The 20,937-nt window shown below is 35.8% G+C and overlaps 1 protein-coding gene across 1 annotated transcript in view; it reads left to right on the top strand.

The window, feature by feature from the left end:
- Window positions 1-16,025, top strand: part of LOC134538773 (histone deacetylase 11) — a 49,027-nt gene extending 33,002 nt beyond the window's left edge. The window contains exons 7-9 of the mRNA XM_063380262.1: window positions 1,529-1,695; window positions 5,698-5,806; window positions 10,798-16,025. Of these exons, the coding sequence (XP_063236332.1) occupies window positions 1,529-1,695; window positions 5,698-5,806; window positions 10,798-10,971 (450 nt within the window). The 3' untranslated portion in view covers window positions 10,972-16,025. The remainder of the gene's footprint in view (window positions 1-1,528; window positions 1,696-5,697; window positions 5,807-10,797) is intronic.
- The last annotated feature ends 4,912 nt before the right edge of the window (window positions 16,026-20,937 follow it).

The raw sequence follows: 20,937 nt of genomic DNA, 5'->3' as shown, positions 1-20,937 counted from the left end.
ATTACAACAATTTCATAATGTTTAGAAGTACTAATTAGCAAGGGACCACGGTGTGGTGTAGTTTATCATCAGATCACTTGTCTCCCGCCGTGGCGATCTGGGTGGGGGTCAAACACAAATGGGAAACATGATGGATGTTGCTTTGAGCCCCGTGGGTTTTCTCTGGGTTCTCCCGTCGCCCCACAAGGGAGTGAACTCCGTCGTCGCCCTGCTGCCTGGCTGGGCACAAGCTCTAAGCGAAACACGTGTATTCCGTGTCACACGCCTCTTCACCTCTGCGCACAACACACCTCTGTGAGATTTCAAGCAGTGGAACTGTATGTACCTATCCTACTTACAATACTGTGTACCAATGCGTGTTTAATAATCATTAATATTCTGTTTTAGCTGTCAAAAAAAAATATATATATATATATATAAAAAAAACTTTTAAATGAAACTTGAGTGCTGTTTGTAAGTATACATTTTTTTTTAATGAATCGTGAATTAGCTCGTTACCATTCGGAGCTCTGCGTGCCGTTCCGCGGCACAGCGACGTTGAGTTGGATGTTTCATTTTGTAATCATTATTATTATTATTATTTGAGGGCTTTTCCAGTAAATTTAAAATTGTCATGATAGATTTCTTGTATTTTATGTTTTGTCTCGAGTTTTCTTATCAGTATTTTTGTGAAATATTATTTAATATAGTGTTACGATTTACCGCGGGTTCGTAAAGGATAGCCCAATCAAAGATTTTATTACACTACACAGTTTTATTTATTGCCACTACTTATGTCACTTAGAAAAATTTTCTAAAATGGCAAATAATTAATTACACTTAAAGAAAGGTCTATTCCCCAGTCACTCGGTCCTGCACACCTCGCTGGGCCGCACCTCTGGCGCAACTCTCGCCGCAGCACCCCTCGTGGGTCTCCGTCGCCGCACTCCGCCGCCGCCGTCACACCCTTCGCCGAGATCCCACTCCACGCCTCGCTCGGAACTTCACTGACTCCGCCGCGCCCGCGACTCTATCGCCCGGAAACTCAGCCGCTGGAAAACTCCCGAATTCACTCCGAACTCCACTGACTCTCCCGAGGCCGCCGTCCTCGTTTTATCTATCAGCCGCAATTTCCAGAACTCGCGAGCGCGGCCGGGGCCTGTCTCGTCAATCTGCGCCGACCCGACGGCAGAAATCTCTCGAAACACATGTCGTCGGCTCGCGTAACTCCACAGCTGTCAGGTTTCAGTTACGTGTCAAAGGCAGAGCGCCGCGCGGGGAGTGATGGGAAGGAGGGGGGAAAGCGACAATCCTTGTTATCTTCCAGGCGCGCGTCCCGGCCAATGTCACATTCGTAACAATAGGTGGAATGTCATGCAAGTGTCATCCCTTGTGTGACTTTTTATAGCTTGAAAATTATGTTTGGTAAACATCTGGCAAGAAAATTAGTGACCCAGCAAACAAAACGCAAAAGCCCTGTTGGAATGAATGTACAGGAGAATCCCTTAGGGGAAGGTGACTGACACTCGCGTGTGTGTTTGACGTGCAGGGTAACGGACACGAGCTGGACCTGGGCAGCTGTCGGAACGTGTACATCCTGGACGTCTACAACAGCGGCATCTTCCCCCAGGACTTCAAGGCCAAGGCGGGGATATCCCGCAACGTGGAGCTGCGGCACTACACGCAAGACGATGAGTACCTGAACGCAGTCGAGGAGTGAGTTTGGCTGGCTACAAACGTTTGGATTTCATTTGGGGGGGTCCCTAGTACGTGAGGTGATTCTTAACTTGTGCTCCAGACCGATAAGCGATGTCAGAGGTCTGCGAGTTTTGAAAAATATTAAATATTCGTGAATAATTTTATATTCGATTCAAAATTGTAAATACAATATTTAAAAAAAAAGAATTTCTAATTATTAGGGATGGGACGAATCCACATTTTGGTCGAATCCGAATCCTTGTTCGAATCCTCAGTGTTTGTCATCGAATCTCGAATCCCAGTCCCACACTAAACTTCACATGCTATTAAAAAAATCACACATTTATTTAAAAAAAAATGCATAGGCCTATGTATTAAAAAAAAAAGCACATGTGTATTTATAAAAATTATAAAATAAGTGCATAGTGTATACGCCTGATATAAAATAGAGACAAATAACCTCAAAAACCACACATGTAAGTTTTCATATGTCTAATTCTCTGTTAATTAATCCTTCCTGTTTTCAATAAAATATGTTTGTATAACAGACACTATTTAAAAAAAGTTACGTTTTTTTCTGCAATGTTATATCATTGAGGGTTGGAAATGATCGAGCAGTTATGCTAATTGACAAAATACAGCGTAGTTTATCTGTTTGTGCTATTTCCGTTACCTTTACAATATAGTTTAGGTATACAATTTTCTAGAGCTGGATGAACCTCAGTTCTCTGGTTTCGAACCGAACCATAGCAAAAAAATTTCGAACCGTACCGAACCGAACCTCATACAGAAATAATTGTTTTGAATTAAAATGAACCGACCACCAGCATTTTGGTCTTTAACTGAATGGTGAGAAAGAAAGGTTCTCCAGCCATATGTAAAATTAAAACATTATATAGCTTAGCTTTATTAAAACATTGCAAAACATTTTATAAGTAAAGTTTATACAATAAATAATGAAGGAAAGAAAACAGTTTAGAGAAAATCATATACTTTTAATTCATGAAGAAGTTCCATCTAAATTTCCAAAAGACTATCTTCCTTTTTCAGTGTACACCAACCTTCATTTAAAAAAATATAATATTATAAAGATGACGAACATTCAGCATAAGGCCACATAACATATTTTTGTGGTAGACATAACCTAACATTTTCAATAAGTAAAACTTTTTAATAGGACATAAAAAAAAGTCGAATGTGAATTAAGTTACCTATCTACCTACATTACAAAACCCGCTGGCTGCAGTTGCTGTTTTCTTGGAAGAATGCTGCTCGTCAGAAGAAACTTAGACATTTTTTGGGGTGGTTCTGGGTCATCTGGGTCGTCATTATCTTTTCTCCATTTGGAAAACTTAAACGACGTAAGCCTGCTCATCGCAAATCACCTCAAGAACAATTATATTGTAAACGTAACGTAAGAAGTGTGGTTATAGAAATTTGCGTCGGAAAAAAGAAAACACGAGAAATAATGATGGCTGCCGCGACTACGCTAGTCAACTTAGTACCGTACTGTAAAATTTACTGGACCAATACTTTTAATAAACAAGATTAAATGAATATTTTCAGTAGCTGACTGTTATAACCAAAAAGGCCAAAGAAAATAAATACATCCCAGTAATTTAAAATACGTAACTAATTTACGTAATCATTTTCTACCGCATTTGTCTTGTGTTAACTTGATCACGTTAGTTTTGCCGAAATACGAGTGTTCTCGTACATGCGCGTTAGTTTAACGTATGGGGTACGTAATCTTTGGTGATTTTACATTACTTCTCGTACACGCACTATAGTTAAAGGTATAATATACAATACCTTTGGCATTTGTACGATAGTTTATATTACGTAGTACGAGAAATGCATACAAAATTCTCTAAAGTAAACAAAAAACAAAGCGCGCCTATATGAAAAAATGCTACACGAGTTATGCGACAATTAATAATTTTTTATTTTTATTTTGTCTGCGCTTGAAACTGTTGAGGCGACGATTATGCGATAAAAGTCGGAATATTACAAGTAATGGAATTTTGTTGTGTTGTTTTGTGAATGGTCTCAAATGGGGGTTAGAAAATTATAAAAACATATATATATATATATATATATATATTTTTTTTTTAACGAACGTTCGGTTTTTCGAAAATATTTTAAGAGGTTTCGAACCGAACCGAACGTAAGGGTTCGGTTCGGTTCGAAATTTTAGAACTTCGGCCAGCACTACAATTTTCAATTACTACCTAAAACTCTTAAAAACCCACTTCGAATCCCACCTCGAATCCTACCTCGGATCCTACGAATCCTCGAATCCATAGGATTCGGTATATTCGACGAATCCAAGATTCGAAAATCCCATCCCTACTAATTATGTATTACTAATGGATAGGCATACACCATGTGGGACTAACAAACAAAAAAAAAAGGTAAAAAAAAATGTTACCATTTTGAGGCTAACATGATTTATGGAGAAATTTAGATTTTTTTTCCTGCAGCATTTATGTATGGTATTCAAATTGAACAAATAATCAGTGATGCTGGTTTAAAATTATTAATTATACTCTATTTTATGCATATGATCTGATCAACAAAACAACTTTCAAACTTAAAATTTACTGGTTTAAGAAAATGTATTTTTTTTCCCTTTCCCTTATTTTACTGTATTTTTAATAAATTTTTCTTACACTCCTGTGAATTGTGAATACAAAAAAAATACACTGTGTTAAAATTAGATTAGAAAAATATTTAATATTTCTGTGAATATTTTAATATTTGATTAAGAATTTGATTCAAATGAAAATAAACAGTATTCGCAGAAGCCTAAGCAATATAGCAGATCAAAATAAAAAAAAAGCTATTTAGCAGTGCTGGTTGACTTCATAAACATCTGGGTGGTATGGACAGGATTTGGTGAGAAATGACAGCAACCCTTTCTCTTGGCGGTATGATTGTAGTGCTAAAATTATGTTGAAGAAGGCACACATTGTATCATGAAAAATTTTTGTTTTGAGACTTTCCATCTTCTTTATTAGTTTTTACCGTGGTCAAGGATATCACATTTTAAAGACAGCAAAGTAAATAAAAATACTGTGGTAGTAATTTTAAGATTCACGACAAACATTTTCACAGTTGGATTTTAATTTTTCAGATCGATAACAAAATGTATGTTGTAGTAATGGCTACTCAGTGGTAACCTTAGTAGTATTGGGCAGTTACGAATAGGAAAAAAAGTATAAAAAAAGTTATAATTACATCACCTGATTGGTTGATTGGAAAAATTTACGTAACCTTAGTCAGGAGTATTAATGTATTGCTTACGTTATACACTTGTGAGTATTAGAATAACAGCTTGTGGCCCAGAGTGAGTGGTTTCATGCACTGTCGTGTGACGTGGACTTATGCAATAGAGTGGCAGTTTTTAGGATAGCAAGTAAAGAGATTTATTTGTGAATTAATTTTCAGCCATCATGGCCCGAACATTTATAATTGTGTAATTGCATGAGTAGTGTGGTGTTAGCTTATTCATAGTGTTTTGAGTTATTACTGGTCACAAACTCTGAAATACATTTTGCCACAACATTCTACATTTTGTACAGAAAAAAATGGTTGCACATTAAAAATAAAATTTCACACTTCAGTCATCCGATTTAACGGTAAAACAGAATATTTAATTCACTTGAACGATAAAACCATACAGTAATGTACAGAATAGATTCACAATTTTATAATTATATGGCCATGAAAACCCTATGAAGAAACTTAAGTTGTCTGATACTTTAATTATCTCCCTCTTCATCAAGTGTCCCACTCCTGAGCATTGAATTTTTGTTTGTTTTTTAATATTGATAAAACTATCTCAGGGTTTTAAGTGTTTTGTACGTAAATGATGCCACCATCACCATGATGATAGAAAGCTCACTGTCAATTAGAATGTAGTAACCATGACAATGATTATTATATACTGATTATTACTGATTATTATATACACACGTATGTGAAATGTAAATCCTGTAAAATCAAAACTGTTTACAGGAACTTGGAAGCAGCACTACAGGAATTCCACCCAGACATCCTCGTTTACAACGCGGGGACGGACATTTTGGAAGGCGATAGCCTGGGCCTGCTTTCCGTGTCTGCCGAGGTAGAAACAGTTTTCTTGCAACATTTATACATTACGCATGGGCTAACGTTCTTGCAGCGTTGAACGGCTATATTTGTAAACATAGCCATCAGAAACAATTGTCGTGGCGGATAAAGCAGGCACATTGCTGAAGTTACAAAACCTCGTATGTATCACCTTGTGTGTCGTAGTTTCAGTGCAGATAATGTTTGGTGTTTCGCAACTAGGGCATTTAAATATGTATGTACTGTGTTAAAATACAAGTTGCCAATTAGTAATGATTTCAGTGTTCCTGCAGACAGAAGAAGCAGAAAAGTCACAAAAATTAAAAATAAATAAATAAATTATGGTTGAGCAATACACAGAACACAGAAAATTGTGAAAAATGCAGGGTAGTGTAAAAATGTAGTGCTGGCTAAACATCTTTCGAGCGGTAAGCGGGACAGAAGAGAAAGTAGGGGGGGGGGGGGGGAATATGTAGAGAAAGGAAAAAATTGTTTAATGATTTGTCGTAGGGGGGGGGGGGGGTTTTGGATGGACGAAAAGGAGTAATTTGGGCGCCACCATGTGGAAGGGCACGTGGACCCGGCTACGAACTCTCGGCTCAGGGCCGTGACGTGACCCGTGTGGGGCTAGGCTGATCTCCCCCCTCGTGCGTCGTGTTCGTGGGCTCTTGAGGCGTCCCACACGCCTTGGAACTCAGGGAATTAGACACGTGACCACTGAACCACACATTCTGAGCTAGTGATTTTATTACCAGCGAACTTGCACAGGCGAATTATTACACGGCACGTTACAAAAATGTTAAAAGAGTTTTACGTAAAGTACTAAAAAACACTGTTGCGGGTGATAACCAGTTTATAGGCTGACCAGGTCACCGCGTGGCCTGGCCTCGAGAGTCAATCACGTATTACGCGTACGAAATATCCGTAAACGGAGAACAAATATTTAGGCGCAAGAGTCTACCACCTGGAGCAGGCCTCGAAGAAGTTACAAGGATTTAGATTTATTTAAAGATGCGACGGAAACTAATGGATCAGTGAACAAAAGCGATGAAGTCGACGAGGTGCGCGGGCCGCTCCTACTCCAGGCGGCGAACGGAAACAGACTGACGAGGCCAGGGCATCATGGCCGCCGGGAAGCGTTAAGTTCCCGTTATGTTACCAGGTAGCCGTCCGGTAACATACTTAATCAAACAAATATTATTTAAAAAACAAACATAATTTAAGTACACTTATTTATAATTAACAACCTTTAGTTATGGTGTTATTTCTTATTAAAGTTTAAAAACTATTGGCGGGTAGTTCTGCGGTTGCCCGCATGGGGCGCTGCGCCGTCCTTACTTACTAAAACTTGAGGTGTGACAATTAGGGATATTTTATTACATAAAAAGGTTTATACATTATGTTTATTTTAATAAAAGAAAGGGGTCGTCGCACCGACTCTAGCACCGCCTCTTGCCGGGCGCCCAACACACACACACACACACACACGCATTTGGCGGGAGGTTTGAATAGTGGGTGGGGGTGGGAGGAGAAGGGGGTCAGTTGCGGCGTGACGTGGCACATCGGGCTAAGGGAGGGCGTAGCCCCGGTCGACGTCAGATTTTTACATGAATTTTTGCGAAATTACGCGAATATTGTGGTAAACAACAACAAAAAAACAAAAATTGGCCTTTCTCTCAAAAAACTACGAAAATTGGTTATGTACATTACCTTGGTAGATCGTTTCGCGAGGTAACAAATTTAAAAAAAAAAAACTACGTCAGCCGACAAACGATGTATGCAAACTTGCCAATAATTTATGTTAAGTAAATAATTCAACATTGCGCATACTAAGAAAATAAAAATATTTTGTTTTGGCAATTGAAATGTAAATACGGCGGCCATCATGACTTCAGTCAAGATTATGGCCAGCGAAACGGTATATAGCCAGACTGCTTAACAATTGTGTTGCTAGCAATGCTCCAGTGAGAACGTGTTCTAAACTACCAAAAACTTTACGTAAATAACGAGATTGAATTTTTTTAAAAACAGAGACCCAAGTAAAATAAAATAAATTAAAATTTTTAAATCGCAGTGGAACGTTTGATTCCAAAAGACATGGATATTGGAATATTTACCATACATATGCGCAGTTGTAAAACTTTATCGATTTAGTGATCAATCAACTATTTACTGCACGGAATAAAATTGATACACCAAAATTGTGTTTACGTTCATAAACAATTATTTTTGGTGCTTATAGTGTGTTCTGTGTTGTATCTGTGGAGGTTGTATCATTGGTTTGTTTTCTGGATCGTTGTGCATGACTCATGCAAACACACTCAATACTACCTCATGCAGCATAAGGTAGTATAGAGTGTGTTTTTCTTTACCGCGATGCCAAAAATTAAAGCCACCCCCGAGTCGCGTGCAGCAGAGTTCAAATCTGAAGGGTTGTATACCTCAAACAAAATTTTGTTTTTCAAATGGTGTAATTGTAGAGTGGACCATGAAAGACGTGACACTGTTATCAAACATGTGCAGGGCAAACATCACATTAAAGTAAGGTTAGGTAGTCCTGGTACCAGCAACAAACGCCTTGCAACACTGGAAGAAGTAGCTGTAGTTGGAAAGAAGATGAAAGATGACAGGGAAAATTTCGTTTTGGAAACCACAGAAGCATTTATTTTGGCGAACATACCACTTGAAAATTTAGACGACAGTAAATTCCGTGTCTGGATAAACAAAAATGTTAAGGGAAGTGGGGATATTCCTTCCGCTAGTTCCCTTCGTAGAACATATATCCCCAAATTAGGTGAAAAAATTGAAAATGGCATTAAGAAAGCGTTTGAAGGTAAATATATTTGTGTCCTTTGTGATGAAACAACTGACAAAAGGTGGAAGATGTGTTTTCAACATTCTCTTTAAGAAATTGGAACCAGCCAGTAACCAGACCACAAAGCTAGTAGCTTCCACTGTACTTGATGCTGCAAACTATGCAACATGTTCAAAAGCAATTTTGGATACCCTAGCTAAGTATGGAATTGGATTTGATTCAGTTAAGGCCATAGTGAGTGATTCTGCTCCTTATATGACAAAATGTTTCAATAATCTGTCTGGTCTACTGGAACATGCAGTTCATTTGCAATGCTGGGCCCACAAGATGCACTTAGTGGGTAACACTTGGCAGATTTCACTAACACTGTTAAACAAAACAATGGCAAAGATCAAGAAGGCTTTTTGAACAGCAGGAAAAGAAAACCCCACTACTTATCCTACATATCAGAAAAGTATGGAATGTCCAGTGGAAAAGTAAAGGTTTCCCTGAGCCAGTTTTAACGAGGTGGAATTCGTGGTTCCGTTCAGTAGTTTTCATTTGCAGAGCTATTTTGATGACATCATTGAGTTCTTTGCATCATCTGGTAATCCATCAGACTATGACAAATGCAGTATTACTTGGCTAAAGGAGAGGAGCTCTGCAGAACTGCTACAAAGCAAAGTTGAGGCTAAATTTGTTTCAGAATACTGCAAGCCAATTGAAGAGCTAATAACTTTTCTTGAAGGTTCTTCTTATGCAACAGCACACATCCTGTGCTGTAAACTAAATGATATAGAGACAAAACTACAGTTGCTAAGCACTGGACAAATCGAGCAGTTCAGCCCTTGTATGGTTTTGCTTGAGCAGTTGTCTGCAGTTAAGAAAGCTGAGGAACTGTCAAAGCAGCAACAGTGAAGGCACATTCCAAACTTCAACATTTGAGGAAAAATGATTCTGCTGCAAAAATGTTTTTGAGCATAAGTGTTCTGCTTAATCCCAGAAACATTATGAAACCAATCCCAGAAAACAAACAGCTTCAGAAGGATATGAACAACATACCTTTTATCAAACAACTTGCCCTGCAAACCTTTTTAGAAGGTTTTCATGCCATGAGAAACACAATCATAGAAGATCTAGGGAGGCCAGATTGTTCTGAAGTAGACATGGTGAATCTGCTGTGCTCATTGAAGGCTGACCATAGTGATTTTGCTTCAGGATGTTTGAAGGCAATATGGTTGCCTTCCAGTAATGTGGACAGTGAGAGATCATTCTTCCAATATGTACTCACTTGTAGTGAGCGACAGGTGCCGCAATCTTCTGTCAGCAAATGCAGAAATCTTGACAATGGTTAATTAATTTTAATTAATGGTCAATGACTCAATGAGTGAAGTGCAGAAAAGTTATATGGATCATATAGGAGTTCTACGATTTTAATTAAAAGTTTTAAAGGCTTTTTTGCGAGTATGGGCTTTTTTTTATAAAACCACAAAACACTGAAATCCTTAATTTTTAAAACGAAATTAACAAAAATATAAAAACATATTTTCCTGTCCCTAGGAATACGTATCGGTGGACCGTGACCAAGGATGTTGAAAAATCTTCTTGAGCACTGCATTTTTCTGTGACTGCTATGTCCGTTCAAAATATGTTGACTGGGTAGTGCTTGACGAGCGATAAGTAGATACTTGCACCAGCGTCATTATGATGGTTGATGTTTTCAGAACAGTTGGTGTGTAACTGGGTCATGTCGAGATGTCACTGTTTGGTTTTGTACAGCTCCGCCCACTAGTATTTCTCTGTGCTGGTCCGTTCCGAGCAATGCATTTCCAGTAAACTATGGAGCCCAGCTCGCAATACGTTTGGCTCTCACTACAAGAATGGTAAAAAAATGAAGTTAACCTGCATTATTGCATGTATTTTGGCCGCCTAAAGCCGAATGTCCATGAACTTGGCTACTTGAGCAGGGAAAAAAAAGGTTTTGGGTGGCTTGGTATACATTCCAGTTAAACGGGGAGTTTCAAATTTATAAAAAAAAAAAAAATAGCCCCTTGAAAAGATTATTTTAACACATTTGTGACGTCTTGTAACTATGCAGTAGAATATTTGTTATCTCTACAGTATTTTTTGTTCTAGGGGAATATGGGGGAGGGTGGATCACCCCTGTAGGAATGCCAGTGTACTTGAGGTTAACAGTTTGCGCAACTTCGCAGGGCATCATTCGCAGAGACGAGCTGGTGTTCACGAAGGCGCGGGATCACCGGGTGCCGATAGTGATGCTCACAAGTGGTGGGTATCAGAAGAGGACGGCCAGGATAATCGCAGACTCCATCCTGAACCTCTTCAACAAGGGGCTGATTTCAAGAACCAACAGAAACGTTCGGTAAAACAGTGCGCTGTGACGCTTGTGTGTCGTTATGATCAAGTGCCAATCGTTTTGATACCAGTTTAAAAGGGTGTAATTTTAATTAGAATAGAAACTTTTTTAAAATTTAATTTATATTCTTGAGAACCTTCAAACAAACAGATGTACAACTGTTACGAAAAAAAAAGATAACAGTCAGTGTTCTTAAGAGACTGTTGCCATGTTTCAAGTTTTTTTTTTGCCATAGCAGTGTTACAAATATGTATGTCATTTGATTAAGGCATTTGTTTCCCATCATGTATACATTAGTAGCCGTTAAAAATTAGTTACTCAATCCCTGAATTCACATGCTTAGTGTTTGTAAGTGGGCACATTACTATCATAATGTAAATATAGTTTATGTAGCTTCCAACACAGGTGTCCAGCAAGGTATTTAACACAATTATTGTATTAAGTACTATCTTATATAATCAGTTATATTAGGCATCTTATTTGTGACTTTTTTTAAGCTCAAAAATTGAGATGCATCTAAGAATTTATAGAATTTACTCAATTCTGAGACATGTCTATTTATTGAGTTCTTAAGATTTGAAAATGAGGTGCAGCGTACAAAGTTGACAGCCTACTACATTTGCAAGAAAACTCATCAATTTTTGTAACAAGTGTAATTATATCAGGATATTTACTATTTAGTATTCAAAATGTTCATGGGGAAAAAAAAGTAGCTGTTAGTAATGTATCTCATGAAGATAAAATGCTGACAGTTACAAATTAACCACTGTGCAAGCAAGACTCTTGCTTGTATTTCAGAAAGACATGGAGCACTTTTCATTTTCGAGAACCTCTTCTCATTTAAGGCTAAAGCAGCCTTTGATCCGAGGCAGAGATTTCCAGAGCCATGCTAAATAAATACAAGGTAAACTACTACAGCCTTAGCATGATCACTGTGTGGAGAGCAAACTACGTACTTAGAACAACCAATGTACCATAGTTAACATTTACATTTTATGAATACATGTTACTTAAATTGAAGTGCACCTTATATTTGTAGGTAACATGACCTTTTATAGAGACACTAAGTCTTAAAAGACAAATGCATCTTTACAATCAATAATTTCTTAGATTTAAATAAATGCATTTTGTGTTATACCCATATTTCACAGGTTAGATTCCAATTACTTTATAAAGCTTTGTAGTGCTTTAAGCCCATTTGAGTGATTTTTTTTCTATCTATATTCTAGATATAATTTTTTTTTTTAGCAATATGTAATACTGGGTGCAGAACTAAGCCATACAACTTTGAATTAAGTCATGGCATCAGCATTAACTTTTAAAATGTTTAATGTTAGTATTTTTTATTAAGAATATATATATGAGTAACATAAAATGTCCAAATATTTATGAAAATATCTGAAGTTGTGGGTTTACTTAGAATAAGACATAATAAAGTTCTTGTTGCCACACTAGAAGTTTTCCTGCTTAGTAAATCTAAGCAATAGATACTTCATACACAGACACAAATATTTTCAAAGTTCCTTCGATACTTATGAGGGTTTTATTGCAGTATTTTTTAACCATTTGTCTCTTTAGGCCTCCATCATAAAGTTTTTTTGTTTGTTTTCCCCTCCCCCTGGGGCTATAATGGAATCATTGTAATCACATTTTATTCATTAAAGAAAATTAAATATACTGAAATGCTTAAAAAATAGTTTATTTATCTAATTTTAACATAATGTGCTACAGAAACCAAATATGTACTAAACAAGATAAGGTTTAGCAAAATTATTCAATACATTCCAGCGATTATTTTGCGAAAATGTTGTTGTCAAAGCTTGTTATACGGTCCATTTTGCCTAGGTTGTATTTAGCTGTAGTATTTAAAGGTTTTGTCAAAATGATTGCAGTGGTTTTTTAGTTTTATGTTGCCATATAATAAGAATGACATTTTTAAAGACACTATTATATTGATTGTCTACTATAAAAACATCAGTAAAGAAGGTTTTGTAATAATAATAATAATAATAATAAAGTTATAAGTGGAATTCCCAATAGAGCTTTATTAAATATGTAAGTTTGTATTGCAGTAAAAAGCTTTATATCTGTCGGGGTCCCAAATTATCTGTTGATTATTAAAAGTGAAGAACATTTAATGTGCATGCCTGATAAATGTTAGAAGTTTCTTAATAGATTTATTAAATGTAATAAATTCCAAAAACACTGAATTAAAAAAAGACAATTTTTTTAACCTGCATTATTTTATATAGCCAGGTACAACTTCTAATATCAGATGCACTTAATTTCAAAATTTAATTTTGAGGTTGTTTGTGGGAATTTTTGGCACTCAAGTGATGAGATACTTGCCAGATACTTGCTATGCCAGATTAATTTTTTTGTATGTATTTAGCATCTGAACGTACCTACTTTCAGCTGGTCTGTATGGAAACATTTTTTGCTTGTTGATAATGAAAAATGGCTTGTTAGGATTTTTTATGTGTTTTTGGTGGAAAACAAAACCCATCTTGAATAAATGAAGACATGGACTTAGAACTGTCTGTGTTTAGATTACACCGTGTTTGGCAGAGAAACTTGAAGCAAGGCAACAGAGAGAGTTGTTAGTTGGCTATCTTGCCACTGTGTTCCCTAGATTACAGCTGTTCTGTTTTATGCTGTGGTGAACCGAAACAGCCGTTCCTATTGTCATCTTCCATTAGTGAGTAGTAACAGTATAATAGTATTGCTGCTGTTGTAGGTCTTAAACTGTGTGATGCGTACTGTCTGAGCCAAAAGTCTTGGCAGCTATAACCCCTTGTTGCCTGCTCATTGGCTCTAGGAATGGTTTGGGTGTACATGACATTTGTTAAGTCTAGGATTTATACAGACAAGTTACAAAGATATTTATAGAAAATCTTTTTGAAGGTTTTTGGCGGTATAAATGCATTGCAACATGAGTTTTCACCCACTGAGACATTTGGCACAGACAATATGTAAGATGTAAAAACCGGTCCAAAAATTAACCATTTAAATGTACTTGGCACATTAAAGGATTGAAATGTTCTTAAACATGATTATACTGCGTAGAATGTATTCATAAACATCTTTGGTATGGTGTAAACGAAAGTGTCTCATTTTATATAGCTGCCCATTTGCAGAGATTTTACTGCTTTTAGATAATGTTGAATCATTGCAGAAAAGGATGTATTACCTATGTTGAAAGCTGTTCTTTATAAATCAGTTATAGTGGAATTTTTAATCTTTTTGTTTATTGTGATGTAAATTTTATTTTTGAACATTATTCAGATTTGCATCATCACATAAATATACATACTAATGTAATCTAGATTTATTTATTGATAAATATTTAATTAGAATGAATGCTTGTAACCAGCTTGTTTATCAATACTGTACAAATGTAACTTTGTGAATGTGGATGAGTTTACTTGTATTACTCATGTTTATGAATTGACAAATTTATTTATAATTACTTGCTAAATATCTATTCAATCCCTCCTGTTTTGTCTAGAGACATACGAGACTGTAAAATCCAGATAAAATGACACAATTAATGACGATGCACTTGCAAACGACTCTATTGGCAGCAAACGTGCACGATGGCACAACTCACCGCCATGATGGTTGAACAACTGTTGCTTCGTTGCCGGAAGCTGTAGAGCTACCCACCTTGGCAGGCAGCCAACTTGAAAAACTTGGCACTGCTAGCAAGCAGCTCGGGAAGTTCAAAATTCAAATGTTTCAAACACTATACACTAAATTAACACACAATATTTACAAGTCCAAACACCTCCTATGCAAATAAATCAAACCTTAAAAATGTTTAGTTTAAATTCTTTTGTCACAAGATTTTCACAATTTATTTTATGTCTTGAATCAAAATAAATTTTGAAAAGCAAACATACTTAGTCTGGATTTTTGTGGTTCGAAAGACTGTTTTGTATTGTGTCAAATCACAGTATTCTATTTTTTTTTGCAAGAAAATCCTGTTAATTATTATTTCTGTTGGATAAGAATACATATTTTAGGAAATGAGTATTAACAACCTGCACATAGTACTCGTACATATATGATAGTAATTCAACTCTGAACTGTCACACACGTACGTATGTACATGTGAACTTGCGTATTTTTTTTATTTCTGCAAGCGAATGCAGAAGCTATTTTCAACCTTTTCAAATAATCAGACTGAACGGCTAGTCAGCAATTGAAATTATTTAATTTCAGCTTTATACATACTACATATTGTGTTTATTAAAATTTTTTTTTTTATGATAAAATTTCTTTATATGGTTGTGTGAATTTTCAGTATAATGTTGATATCAGGAAAATCAGAACATTCATTTTTTGATTTCAATTGTAAATTGTTAGTAAATGCCATATCAAATTGAGTATTTAAGTGCCAGAAGAAAGTTCATGTAGTGTAAATGAAATAATCAAACTAGTTGCACAAAAATATTTTTTCTTTTAGAATCAAATTATTTAATGCATTTAAATAAAATATAACAAAAAAATTCAATTTTTTATATTTTAAATATAATAATTACCCAAATGTCAAATATGACTGAATTCAAGACAGAATATTTTTATATTCCATTAGAATAGAAAAAATTTTATACGTCTGACAACAATTTTCATTAAGAAGTTAACCTTAGTAAAGAATTTCAGTTGCGTGAAATGAAAATATAGTAACTGTTTTACATTTTGATTTTGTTAAAGAATAGCAGCAGTTGCAATAATTATGTATAATGTTATTATCATTTACTTTTAACATGTTTAAAAGTTTTTTTCTAGTACTTATTTGAATTACAGTAGAAAATATCCAATTATATACCTTATTTAAAAAATAAAATTTTTGTCAAGGCATTTTTGATAATTTGTTTAAGGTTACGTATGTGGTTGTATGCCAATACAAATGCACCAAAGAAAGCTAGCTAGGTATAAGTTGTGTATCCATCTTTATTTAGTGTTTTAAATACATTGTTAAAATGAGTTTTGTAAATATGTGTTATCATTAATACTTTTTCTGTTGTATAAAATATATATAGTACATGGGTGTCTATCACATTTACCTTAGATTTATTACATGCAGTATGCAAGTTGGAACTTTGCAACTATGCAGGGAAAAAAAATTAAAACAGTGGAATGTCATTACAAGGTACCATGTTTTATCGCATAATCGTTGCACGCACATAATCGTTACACCATTATTTTAAGAGCGCGTGGGAGATAATATTTTCTCGCGCGCGGTCAGTTGAAGTGGTTCATTTTTTCCTCGTAGGATAGCGTTGCGTTCGGCCACGGGCGTATGGTGCGAACCCAAGTGGAGATACCGCGAACTAGTAGGAAAACGGAATGTCACCGCGGGGAAGGAGGGGGGGGGGAAGTGAGACACAAAGAAGAATGAAGGACGGCTGATAGGGGTGGGATGAGTCAACTGTAGCAGCCAACGCAACGGCATTGTGATGTGCTGAGAAGCACAAGACGACACTGGACTATAACGCCCGTTTCATACATAACCAGGCAGAGCGGATAGAACATTTTTTTTTTTTTCGTTTAAAGGAACGCCGTTTTTATGCTTAACTGTTTCGGCGTCCGTGGATGTTACTTGTGATACAACATCACTTCGTTTAAATAAAAACCGTACAACAGTTCTGGTACATAAAATATTACAAAGTAAATTTATCACTCATGTTTATTTTACATTTTACTGCAAGCGAAACAAAAAAAAAATAGAACTTTCGATACAAGGTTACACTACATACCTAATAGTTTAGTATTGTCATCTGTCTGACAACTTCAGAACGAAACTTCTTATCTATACCTTTTTTAATACACTTGACGTTTCTGACTCGTGTTTTGTAACAAATGTACCGTTGATTTGTAGAGAATAAAACACAACATAATTTGTTAATAGTTTGAGAAGATAACAGCATATTAAACTCTGAAAAATCACCGATCTCGGCACTTTCCGCATTACAAAATATCGGCTTGACCTCAACTTTTTCTGCTCTTATCGCGCGAGGTTGCGTTAATACCAATGGCGCGTCCTGATAGGCTGGAACAGTTTTCCGCACTGTCTGGTCAGCGTTGTCTGGATGACCCGAATTACTAGGCACTGGCTCAGGCAACTGAAGCTGAACTACTCCAGGAAATATTATTCTAATCAGTTTGCTAGTGTACTATTTTCTACATGAACATTTGCTAATTGTTTCTCCAAATTTCGTTTCGAAGTTTAAAAAAAACATGAAGTCCGGGTAGTCTACGTTTTTGATTGAAAAGTCAAACAAGAATTTGTCTTTTTTTTTCCGCCGCAATGGACCTAGATACTAGTTTATATATTTTCTCTAAATTCAAATGTCCATACTTTAATTTTAACTTTAATTTAACTTTTATAAATGTATGTTGTGTATAATTAAGATTACCTTTTTTTATCGATCAACATAATATTTGCTCCGTAACCAATTAAGTGAACTTAAAAGTGAATGTTACTGGCATTACAGTATATTACACATAAATTATTATTATTGAAATCACAACTGGTAATCATAATTTAAACAGAACTACTATAATCTATTTCATTGTCCGAATTTTGACGTTTAGCTTGTGAGAAAGGTCTCTGTAAACAGGATTGCAAAGATCTTATTTTACCAGAAAACTATTGGACTGCCAGAAACTTTCTAAAAACGTGAACGTCAAAATTCGGACAACATGGACTTCATCTCAATGGAAGTTATATCTGTTTTTCGAAATTGAATGACAGTTCACTATATAATTATTGTGTTATGTTGAAATTCAGCCAACTTCTCGCTACAGAAAGAAAACTTATGTCTCTTCTCATATAACGTAGTAACGTAGAACATGGTCATTGTAACTACCCACCTATGTATATACTACCTCTGAAGGTTCAATTACTGAACTCGCATTCGCGTTGGCCTTAGTTTAAATCATTTTCCAGCAAGTCTTGCTATATTTTAAGTAGTGTATCTATATTGCGGCAAATTTTAGACTAAATTATATGTGTCGTTAAGAGCGTCTATGGTGGAAGGCCGCGGCCTAAGGTGTGGGAGGGCTTGCTGCCTGTCGCTCAGTGGCTATTTTGTAATTGAAGCTACGGTATATCTAAATATGATACAGATACTATAACAGCTAATGAGCGACAGCCATTAACCCTAGCACACCGCGGCCTTCCAATAAAGATGCCCACGAAAGAGCCCATCGAAAATTAATATTGAAACATGTAATAAATTTGGGTGAAAAATTATGTATTACTTTAGAATTTTTTTTCGTTCATGTTACGTAGCGTTTTCTTTCAATTGGCTAGTCATAGGTTCAGCAACTTAACCAAAGTAAGTTTACTCTTGGTTATTGAGCACTATATATAGAATACATATAAAGTTGACATATATACACAACGACTATTTAAAACATACGTACAAACTTCGGCAGGCTGTTTCTGGAAAGAATACAAGACGAAAGCCTAATAACCACTTTACTCATTAATCGAGTTACGAACCTCCGAAAATGGAATTTTCCATATCTTGAAATTAACATCATCAGTAAGTAAACTGTGGCATATGATTTTTTTAGAAAGGAAACTTTACACCTTGCAAACGTGCTTTGTAATGCCCGCCCCGGTTTTTTTTATTTATTATTAGCTTTTCAGGTGGTAAAATGTGCTAAAACAGAAATACAGTTATATTCATTGAAGGATGTTCATTACAACATACGTATCTAGTGGTGAAAAATTTGCGTTCTACAAAATCATCAGACGCAGTGCAAGTTATTCAAGAATAAGAAAATTTGATTTTTGGGGGTTCAAAACTCCGAATCCATTGACGAGAAAAGTATGGTACACAGGTTTACATCTTGTATTTTCGCCAGGAATATTATGCCAGAATTTGTTAGTATGTTTTAGATACACGTTGTATATAGAATACATTAGAAAGTTTACATATATATTTATATGGAATACAGTAGAAAGTTTACACATATAATATATATAATACATTACTAACTTTAAAAATGTATATAGAATACTTAAGAAAGATGACATTCCGTGTTCGGCCCTTGCAAGAATCAAAGTTTTACAAATCGCATCCTCAAAATAATAAGTAATGTGTACAGAAAATATAAAAGATTATGGAGTACCTATATTTTAAGAAAATTATATGAAATGAATTTACAGTAGGATAGGTCCATGGGCGTATATAAAAGGGGGGGGGGGGGGATTTTTGGCTCATTTGGGTATGTAGTAAAGTTCAAGGTCACATAGTCGTGTATGTATTAATAAAAAGTCACGAAAATGAAATATTGTCAGTAACATTAAATTTGGGGGAAATATTCAAAAATGTTACGTGTTATGGGGTCAAAGGGTCAGGGTCTCTTGGCGTAGTGCAGGATGTCTGTAATGGTGTAGGTGAAGCACCTTTAATGACTCAGTTTGCATGAGTCATTTTAGGCAGTCTCGGTTTTTCGCCAAAAGAGCCCAAAATCCTTCATGTTGGTTAGCTAAGTATTAGTAACGGTTCTTAAATTTCATTAAGATTTTCGGGGTATCAAATTGCTTCGAAGCTGTAGGTTCCAACAAGTCTTTGAGCGATAAAATACATAAACTTTCAAGTTATTTTCCACCAATAAGTTTTTTTTAAAATTTACTATATAATGTACGTCAAAATTTATTTTGAAATAAAGCATAGTCTTAGTAGAAAACCACATATGATACCACAAATTAACGATTAATTGTTAAAGATGGAATAGTACCTTAGTAGCCATTGCAATTTGTTTTCTATTCATCTGTTCATGCGTATTTATGAAATTTTTAGACACGTGAGAATTTTTACAATGTTCTCCAGTTTCAGTTGCGGTGAAAATTACGATTATTGTAATGTACTCGCACAAAACAGAACAAGGGTACAAAAAGGATTCACCGCCAAAAGTAGTACACATTAAATAATTGAAGCTATAGCATCTCGTAAGATTCGTTTACCGTGCCCAAAAGTTTGAAATACTCCTCACTTACAAATACGTGTAACTATGTTACACCGCGTACTGATACAAACATTTCGGGACCAATAACATTTTACGATGTAATTATAATATTCTATTATACTGTACTCCCCCGTGTATCCGGCATCCAGTTATCCGGAACTACAGTTGAGGAAAACATCTGCTGGCCCGTAAAACCTCACAACACGATGCCCTCCTCCCTTTACTTTTTCCCCTCCGTCAAACCCACAACACCCATTCATTTGCCTTTTATGGTAGACGCGGTATTTGCTTACAGCGCTACACCTTATCTTTCAGGTCGCACGTCGACCTCGGCCGGCCGCTATTGCTATAGAGCATCCCACTCTTAGATTGCAGTATGGAAGTAAATGGGCGCATTCTCTCTCTCTCTAACACACGCCGATTGCCGTTAGCACTGCCCTTGTTTCTTCGTGCGTTGTTGCCAAATATCAAACGAAATTTAAAATTTTAAATTTTGGACCAAGCTTTTTTTCATATTGTATAGAATCAAAATACGCATCAGGCAATGCTTATTTTGAATACTTAACAATATTTTAAGTGTCCGAAAAAATTAAAAAAACATAACTTATTCGCTGCGAACTGTTTTGAAGTATTCCGATATGTTTCACATAAAAAAAAAACCTACATGTGTATTTCATTCAGATTTTTTTTATTAGTAAATTAATGCCTTAGGACGCCACCGAACAAATGTTAAGACAAAAACTGTACAGGTTTCACTTAAATAATTTTTTTAATATATTGAAATGCATTTTCTCACAAACTGACACATCAAAAAGTTGACCCGCGGAAATTTTTTTTCTATTAAAGATAGATGGGGGACGAAAGCGAGAAAAATGTTCACAATGAATTGAATTAGTTTTTAAAAGCAGCGCCATCTCAATTGCTTCTACAGTTTCCGTGGAAATAGCTGTTAAAGATGTGTCTTATCAGTACAAGAGCGCGCGCTGCC

Source organism: Bacillus rossius, chromosome 14, assembly GCF_032445375.1.
Source record: "Bacillus rossius redtenbacheri isolate Brsri chromosome 14, Brsri_v3, whole genome shotgun sequence".
In the NCBI taxonomy this organism is placed as follows: Eukaryota; Metazoa; Arthropoda; class Insecta; order Phasmatodea; family Bacillidae; genus Bacillus; species Bacillus rossius.
The sequence above is the reverse complement of the archived record's forward strand: the minus strand, read 5'-3'. Positions and strand labels throughout refer to the sequence as shown.